We start from the raw sequence: 9,314 nt of genomic DNA on the forward strand, positions 1-9,314 counted from the left end.
TAGTTTTGAAGCCACATATTTCGGTTGATTCAATTGTGTTAGAGGCTTAGTTTGATCTCCTCTGATTTTGAGAACAGGGAGTGTTTATAAGATAATACCCTGATTCCTTTGCATATTGTCATGATCCATATTCTTCATCTTATCTTTGCATATCTTTGCAACCATCTTCTTGTAGCATCGTAGCACTGCATCAAGCCAGTTATCAATTCGGCTACACCATTGATCATCAATCCTTATCATCTGTGTCCTAAGTACTGCATCAAGCCAGTTAACAGATTAACAACCTTCAAGTACCCAAGCACTGCATCAAGCCAGTCAACAGTTACTGTTCCTGAGATTTATCTTAATCTCATCCTTTTCAAAGTCATTAGGTGTAGTCTGGACAGCGAGTCTGGATTCAGAATTCGTGGTTGAAAACTGCATGTGATGCTCACACATGAGCGGGATCAGCCGACCACATCTGTACCATCACCATCACCTTGCCGATATGTCTGATAAATCTAGTATCAGCTCTTCACATTCCCTACGATCTCGAGGTGCCATTGATGTGGCCTCGGCTGCTGGCTCTGGAACGACACGCAAGGCTCCCGCAGTCTGGTCAAAGGCGGAGGAAAGTACCTTCCTCGACTTCCTTCTGCTCGCCCTGTCTTCATCAGGTGATGGAGGCTTCAAGATGGCGACTTTCAATCAAGCATCTGTCGATCTCAAACTCAAGTACCCACATCAAAGGGGCGCAGAGAAGACCGGTGTGGTGTGCAAGAATAAATTCATGGCGGTATGTTTCTATTGAATGTTTTGGTCAGCAATGTCATCTCATGTTTTTATAGCTCAAGAAAGTGTATCACACTGTTGTTGAAATAAAATGCACATCAGGTTTTACGTGGAGTAACGAGCATGGGGCGGGTATTATGGATCGAAAAGATGATGTATGGGCACGATTTACCAAGGTACACATCATCATAGATTGCATGCCACCCTTTTATGACATTATTTTCAGACACACCCTCATGCAAAGCCCTTCATGATGAAGGGCTTCGATCACTTCGAGACCATGGAACAATTGGTACCAAGCAAGGCCAAAGGGTCGCATGTCTTCCGACCCACCGCCACAAGCAACACAACTCCTCAAGATTCTACCACCTCTATGTCACCTTTGATCCCCACCGCAATAGATGATGCCCTTCAAGGGCCACCATCATTGGTAGATCCCGACTCCCTTGAAGTACCTGCTCCCTCTACATTTCTCTCTCCCTCCACTGAAGGTTCTACCGACTCGGTATGGACAAGTATTAGCCGTGGAAAGCGCAAATTCAGCGCGGTTTCTCCTTCATCAATTGTGAGTTTCCAGAAGCGCAGTCGTCCGCCATCTGCCACATTGTTGGTGCAGCAGGAGGTACTGAAATGATGAAAAGCCTCATTGAAGTCATGCGTGAGATGCAGAAGAACCTTGTGTTAGCGCCACCACAGCTGCCGGTGCAATCACAGCCTTCCATGCACGTTGGAAGTGCTATTTCTTTACTCAATAAGTACACAGACCTAATCAGTAAAGAGTGCTTAGCCATCGCGAACTTTTTAGCCAAACATGAAAACCGAGCAATTATTTTTTATTCATTGGACGAGGTGATGAGGCTCGAGTGGTTGGAAGAGAAACGAGTGCTTTGCAGTGGTGCGCCACGGGCGGCAGTTCATTCACAGGACCATATGATTGTGTAGCGCTGAAGGTTCAATGATACTGAGAGGAACAAATGATGCTCCTGACTGTATCTATAAATGTTGTGAGGTCGCGCGTTGTTTTCCAACCAGATACCAGCATTTTGGAATTTGTGGGCTGAGAGGCTCAAGAATGCAAATTTCAATCCACCTATGAGTTGAGCACTTGGAAGTCCAATTCTTCCCAAAGATGCATGTGACATCAAGTCACCTTGTTTGGTTGCCTTTGGACAGCACAACCGCCCTGGACCCTTTGTCCAGGAATACCAGAAATTCATCGCCCCCTCTGATTTATTAGTGTCAACCTCTCCTCCCTTTTTCGAGTGTGAATTTCCAGACTTAGGCAGGGCCATCGCGCAGCACCATGCAGCTCTCACTTCTGCCAACCATGAGGACAGTAAGTTCTCCCCCAGTTCGCCAACTGCTAACATTGGACTTCCAACGCCTCTGCCATCCCCCCCACACATTGGAAGGCGGCCTATTTCTCCCCTCTCCCTAGGAGAGGGAACTTTAATCAATATCAAGACTGAGCTGGTTGGCTCAGAATCCCTCCTTCTGCAAGCACCTGCAGCACCATCTCTGCAGCAACCTCAGCCATCTACTCCTGGTCCGTTCCAGGTCCTGCAAGTTCCTTCTCAATCCCTCATGATTACCTCTCCAGCACAGGTCACCCTTATTCCCGCAACTGGGCACATGCAGGCTGGAGACCCGGTTAATAGACTTGTTTTCAGTACACTATTTAGACTCTACTCTCTCCCCACATCTGACCAGCCCCAAGCATTCTCAGACACTCGCCCTAGCATCCCAATGGACTCAGGCCACATACCATTCGCGCCGGTTCCGCCAACTCGTGCTCCCACACCGTTCTCAGAGCAGCAGCAGCCCACAAATCTCAGAGTCCCTGGGACATCCCAGCTCTTCATGCACATTGAGGCCTATGAATGCTACCCACCATCTTCGCCAACTATGTCTGATGATTTGTCATCTGACCTCTCGTCCCAATTCGTTATGCTGCCGGCTCCCACATTACCCATGTCCATTGCCAATCATTTCATCAACAGTTCAGACGACGACTTTGACTCTAGCGACGACTCGTCTTCAACAAGCTTGTCTGATTATCTCACACCCGAAGATAAAATTATGGAAGACATGTCTTTCAATTATCATTTGCCAACCTGCGACCCCCACCTTCCTTTAGGCGACGTGCTCATTGCAGCCGATCATCTCATGGTAGGATACACGACTATGCCCGACATCATCGCCTATCTGTCATTTGAACCTCTATCTAACACGATGGTTGCTGACCCTCCCACATACACTGTAAACATTCCTGAACCCTTTCGAGGTGTTCATTGTGGCCAGTGTAGAAGAGGAATTGGTAGTGGTGTTATATAGTGATATGAGATAGCTTAAGTAGTCCTCGATGAGTGAGATATGTGTCGACCCAAGGGGATTGCTACTGAGAAGGTTCCTCTAAGTGTATATGTGGAGGGAAACACTGGACCGGGCTCTTGGTCAAGCCTGGTAAGGCGCGCGACGATGAGCGAAAGCGACGTGAAGTGCTGATGAGCAATGGCGGGCGACAATGAGCGATGATGCGTGACTTATAATGGAAGCGCGCGCTGAGCGGAAGCGGTGCGCGTGTGCGGGTGGTGGAGCGCAGCGATTTTTTAATGAGTCAGAAAACTAATAGGCAGAGTTTCTAGTAATGTACGGCGGCGGCACTCGTATTTGTTACTTAGATACTTAAGAGATATGAGGGAGAACTTAGACTTAGAGTCCAATGATGTGCGGGCAGAAAGATAGTCATTATACAGTTTAGGCGCGAGTATATATACTAAGTAATGTTAAGCGCTGTCAAGCGCTAAAGCAAACCGAGAAGCGAAGCGGATACGAGATAATATGTAATGTAAGGGTTCATGACGGAAAACATATGAAATATGGCCATAAGCGCCGGAGATATGTCAGAATAAATGGAAATAAGCTGGGAATACGCACCGATGAACCGAACGGACATGAAATGGATGGATGGAGGACGAGCGACGAAGCGCTTGAGTGCGCTGGGTGAGATATGAGTCGCGCTATATTAGGAAGTGATTTGGAGAATGGGAACTAAGATCCCTGCAAGCCCACAGAGATATTAGTCTCTACATCGGGACTATCGGATCACCCTTCCATTTAATGGTCTCTTTCGTCCTACTTCCATTCACACTCTGAACCTTACAGCAGCACTTATTTGTTCTGAGCTTGGTGCTCATAACTCATGCAAAGTTGGCCCGGAGCAGGCCAAGTTCTTAGCCGCTCACCCACCTACAATCTATCACTACAATAAGCCTAACTATCCAGGCGCTGTCGTACGAGGACAGAGTCGCCTCGAAAATCGATACTATGAGTGGTGAAACCTTTGTTGCATCCATCTTGACCTTCTCTCAGCGGTCCATGCAACACTAACCCCAGAACAGTCTAAAGACTGTAACGAGACCGACATGTGTCTCATCCTCATTGAAGATGACAAAGTGCTGCCCGCTTGGGTCAATTGTGCTGCGTTCCTTCTGCAGACATCACCTTTTTGTAACCCTTTTGTTACTCGTCAAGAATCTGCCTATCTACGATCGGCAGCAGGCTACTTTCGCTTCTATGGCTATGAACATACTTCTAACATTATTGACCACATCCTACAGCTGACAGTGCCAGACGAGGATGTAGTACACATCCTTTTGCAAGAACTTCTCCTCGATAACCTCTTTTGCACTAATATCAAGCCTCACTCAAGTCTTGGGAGCATCCTGGCACTCCATGAACGCAAGCATCATCAAGACTTTGTGATGTTTCAACCCGGTCCTGCTAGAACATACAAGGACCCTGTCATATCCCGTATTCCGGACCTACATCTGACGATGTTCCCATGCCTCATCCACACATCTGGATCCCCTATCCATGTCTCCAGACCTTCAGCTTCTCTATTTGCCCAATTCCTGGATCCGATGTCCAGACATCTGATTTGACATCCACATCTCTGGATCCCACCTATCTGTCATGTCCGAACTCAAACCTTAAATCAGCGCCCATCCCCTTATGGTAATCACCTGTCTCCAGACTTCCGAACATCCGGATCCGACCTGCGTCTATCTTCTCTGCCTTTTCCCTTTGTACGTTCCTTCTCAAGTTAGACTATACTCATTTTCCGTACCTCATTTCACTTCCGCCTTTATTTTACTATGTTCTCATTTCCGTCTTCATTTACTATTTTCCGATAGACTAGTGTTAGACGTTTCTATATGCTCCATCCATAGCCTCACATAGCCTCGCACTGCACTGACTGATTCTCCATTATGTCCTTTGTAGTATATAAACCCTGTAAAGTCTCTATACTTCCTCAGTCTGAATATCACACATATTAGTCCTCGCACTAGCCTTCACCCTAAGTCCTCGTAACAGTTCTAGTCCTCTGACTTGGTCATTATCCATCTCAGGCCTAGGGAGGAATTCCCTAGGCCAGAGCTCCGATCCTCTATTCCTCCGAGTTTCCGGGAGTTCCTCCGGAACTTTCCCACGGTCCTCCGGACCTATTCTGCTTCGGACTTTGTCCTTGCAGCCTTTCCTCTGTTTCCTTCTACTCAGGACTCGTCCTGAGTAGCCATTACACATATCCCTGTCAGGACGAAACTCCATCGTAATTTCTGGAAGTTCCTCCGGAAGTTTCCCGCACTCATCCGGAAGTTTCTTGCACTTGTCCGGAAAGTCCTTCTGAAGTTTCCCACGCTTCTCTGGAAGTCCTTCGGACTTCACTGGACTTTCTCCAGACTTCATTCTGAAGTTAAGGGCACATACTTGGGTAAGGGGCACAGCGCACGAGCTGAAGCCAAGCCCCTTGGAATCAGTCCTACCCTTTGTGCACGGTCTTAACAACCCACAGCATTATGACAGCGTCTCGAACGCATAATTTTTCAACTCGCTCTCTTCATGAGATGCATTCCCCAATCATCGTTTAGCATGCATGGTCCTCGTCATCGAGCGTATCAGTCGTTTTCACACAAGTCTTTTTGTCTGTCTGTTTGTGTTTGAGTGTATTAGTATTCAATGGTCCGGGGCTCCCAATTCTTGGCAAGTAACCCTATTTTGGGTTGGTTAACAGAAAGTCTAACATTTGCGTTTGTTTATCAAGATAATGCACATCGCTCATCCTCGTCTTGGCCATCAGTGCATCAATGTGTTCTTGTTTGGACTCGCTGTTTGCAAATGTATTGTCCATCATTGTTTACTTGATCCTGCTTGTTGATGTTTCTTGTTTGCTACTATAGGTTCTTGTCCTATCAGAACTTACATTAGTAGTGTTTTGTTTCGTGTGTTATGCATCCCTTAGTATCAGTTCATTGTTCCCTGCGATTCATGTTTGTTTGTTGTTCTTTGCTGTATGACGTACTAAGCTCAAGACTTGATTTATTTCATGACAACATTACCTACAATTGTTTGTATGCATTTGAAGGGGCTATTAGAGCCAAAGACATATTATTTGTGTGGGACTTTATAGTGGAAGCTCCTATAAGTCTCACAAAATTATTAAGTCTTAATGAAATTCTTTCAGGGATACAGGATAATACATTTAGCCTGTTCAATCTATTCAATTAAAGCATTTCATCGACGGTTCCAATTCAATGAACCTGAATATTCCAAAGGAGGAGATACCATTTAAGCTATGTCAAAATATTTTAAATGACTTAGGCGCCAATTCAACTCCTTGAATTCTACCAGCCTTTATGTGAAGCGTCAAAACGACATTGTCATTTCACAAATCGCCAAGTCAACTGTCAAAATGTAATAGCGGCACTTGTCAAGTCTACATCAAATCAAAATGCAAAATTTTGGACCTGAAAAACACTATTTGAATGACATCCAATACATTCAAAAATTCAGGAACATCATAAGGACACTATTAATGACATCATTATTTCGTAAACAATATGCAAGCATAACACCGATTACATCGACACAATTTTTCAAATCAACCATCAGCAACTTAATTCCAATAGGACTACCCTATTTTCCTTTCAAACCCTATCCTAAGCCTTTATAAGTCTTTCATCTATGACAGCGGTATCTCCAATCAATCCAACTCCACAATTCAGTACCGCTAGCAATATGACACTCCCTCTCACTCATGCTACTTGCGCTATCCAGGAATACCCAGGAACACTGCTCAGTCAGAATCACTGGATACCAACTTACATTCAGTCCCATTCCAGTCGACCAATTCAGCTCAAGGACATTTTGGTGTTAGAAGACCAAGTACAGCTCATGTACCACTATACCGGAGTAGTTGACAAGATATTAGGAGTACAGGGAGGATGTGTGGATATACGAGTCCAGAAGGACAGGTCTGATGGTCCAATTCCTCCAATCACCCTTACTATGCCTCTTCACTATTTTCAACTCCCATTCCACTGGCGCCTTAAATGTGCATATCAGCAACTTCAGCTCAAGATTACACATTTCTATCATTGCTCTATGGTAAAAGTTGGTCAAATTTGGTACTTTTTGCAATTCTCACAAGTTCCCAGCTGGAGCCAGTATACCCCCAGACAGTGCAAGGAGACCTTCAAGCAGTGTTAGATTCACTGGCAGCAGAATATCCAGAAGGATCTTGTAAAGGGATACCAGAGAACCTCTTAGAGGACGACGATTACTACTTCAAAGTTGTTGATTCGCGACCACATCACTATCGTTATACCTAGCTAATTTGGCTTCCTCTATTTTCAACAGACATTATTTGCTACCTTGGCAGTCGTTCTTTCCTTCTACATATTGAGAAACATAGCTGGCTGTTTTCAATTACATCTATACGCAATATGCAATTCAGCTAAAACAGCTTGCTTCCAAAACACCCCTGAAGATATCTGATTCTTCACCAGACAAATCAATATCACGTATCTCATAAATAGTAGTACCATTTCAGATTAGATAATATCTGTCATGCCTCCATTCTCATACTATCAGCTTCTTAACAATTTCTCAAATCGCAACACAGTGGAATTTGTGCTTCATCAATTGCTTGTCACTTTATTTCTTCATATTAGTACAGACCACAGATATTCTTATTATTGTTTAGCTAATATTATATACCTATGGAACATTGGTTTGAAAGAACACATTCTTCAGGACTGCGTTATCTGCTACCAGATTTATGGATGAATCTTAGGAATCACTGAACAAGTTGGAACCTTGCCGAATATGGCTTGAAAATATATAATCGCCTAAATGCCACCCTACAAGGAACAAATTCTTAATTACCAACTTAATATCTGTTCATCGGGTTATGTTATTCTAAAACACTGTCAGGGAAATTTCCTGACTAGGATTAGGCTCAATGTCAGCAGCCGATCAAATGGAAATCAAAACTAGTCGTTGTAGGACACGAGCTGGCGCTGGGCTCGTATCGAGCTATTTTACAGTACACGTCAAATACCCGTCACATGCTAATCACTTCCCAATGTTATCCGACGCTAACCCGCCAACCCGACGTTTAGGCCGCATCAGACCCGATGTTTTCCCGCGCACTTGTCCTATCCGTGTCCCGTCCTGTCTTGCTAGCCCCACTAGGTGTGTAGTTCATTATTTCGCACATTACTCACGTCGTAGCCAGCGCTATTACATGTTTTCCCATAGTCCGCAGCGCCTCATGTTTATTTACATGTACTTCGGATCCGAAATACTCCGCCGCTACTTTCGCCTACGGGTTCCGCATTTCTACGTACTTACATATATATTGGACTGACCTCGAGCATTATTCATTATCCAGGTAGAGGGGAGCAGTTCCCCGACGCTTAGTGGTCAAACCCGATAATTCGTAGTTCTTAGTTGATATTGCGAATATCATCGCTCTTTCATTATCCATATCAGTCATAGTTATTATTGCGCACACCGCTCGCTCTTCCGACGCTCGCATAACGCGTCACTATTAGTTCCGACACCCTGAACCCGAACCCAATAACCCGAAACCCCGAAAACATCGGACCCGACGCTTTTGCATCGGACATCGTAATTATACCTTTGGACATTGTTTCCCGTGCTCGGACTATTGATCTCACATCGCTCACTTATCCCCAAGACTATTCCCAGACTGCAGACCCCTGGGTCGAACGCACTTGTCAGGCAAGTATAGCAGACTAGGCAGTGCAAAGACCACAACACAAATATATCAGTTTGGAGCCATCTTCATATAGCCCCACTCAGTATAGTTGTTTCTACATCGTGCTTCGCACCCACTTCAAAGAACTCTGCCAGTCACAGGCCATTGACAACTTTGGCTGAGCTAACTCATACTATTCATTCTTAACCCACTATGAACAACTCCTATGGAAAATTCGACATGCACAATGCTGCACCCCTAGATGTTCAAGCATACATTACCACTACTCCTTACCCTGGTACCCAGCTCTTTCAGCATCACTGGATAGCCAGTCACGTCCACATCTACTCTCAGGAGCATATCCGCCTCCATGACATTGTTCATCTAGATGACATGTCAGTATTTGCACAGAGCTACAGCAGACAATTCATTGGGATTAGCCAGCTCAGAGAAGGATGGGCAGATATCAAAATTTGCA

The 9,314-nt window shown here is 45.0% G+C and overlaps 2 protein-coding genes across 2 annotated transcripts; both read left to right on the forward strand.

Moving 5' to 3' along the window:
* Positions 1-487: 487 nt before the first annotated feature.
* On the forward strand, positions 488-4,715 carry HD556DRAFT_1451750 (uncharacterized protein; the record flags this gene model as incomplete). The annotated part of the gene is made up of 5 exons (XM_041308020.1): positions 488-775; positions 828-947; positions 998-1,393; positions 1,972-3,030; positions 4,173-4,715. 5 exons carry the CDS (start codon positions 488-490, stop codon positions 4,713-4,715), a joined length of 2,406 nt encoding a protein of 801 aa, XP_041151948.1.
* A 2,080-nt stretch (positions 4,716-6,795) lies between these two features.
* On the forward strand, positions 6,796-7,442 carry HD556DRAFT_1451751 (uncharacterized protein; the record flags this gene model as incomplete). The annotated part of the gene is made up of 2 exons (XM_041308021.1): positions 6,796-7,218; positions 7,269-7,442. The coding sequence occupies 2 exons, from the start codon at positions 6,796-6,798 to the stop codon at positions 7,440-7,442; spliced, it is 597 nt and encodes a 198-aa protein (XP_041151949.1).
* Between the last annotated feature and the right edge of the window lie 1,872 nt (positions 7,443-9,314).

Source organism: Suillus plorans, assembly GCF_016647745.1.
Source record: "Suillus plorans strain S12 chromosome Unknown HD556scaffold_144, whole genome shotgun sequence".
Taxonomy (NCBI): Eukaryota; Fungi; Basidiomycota; class Agaricomycetes; order Boletales; family Suillaceae; genus Suillus; species Suillus plorans.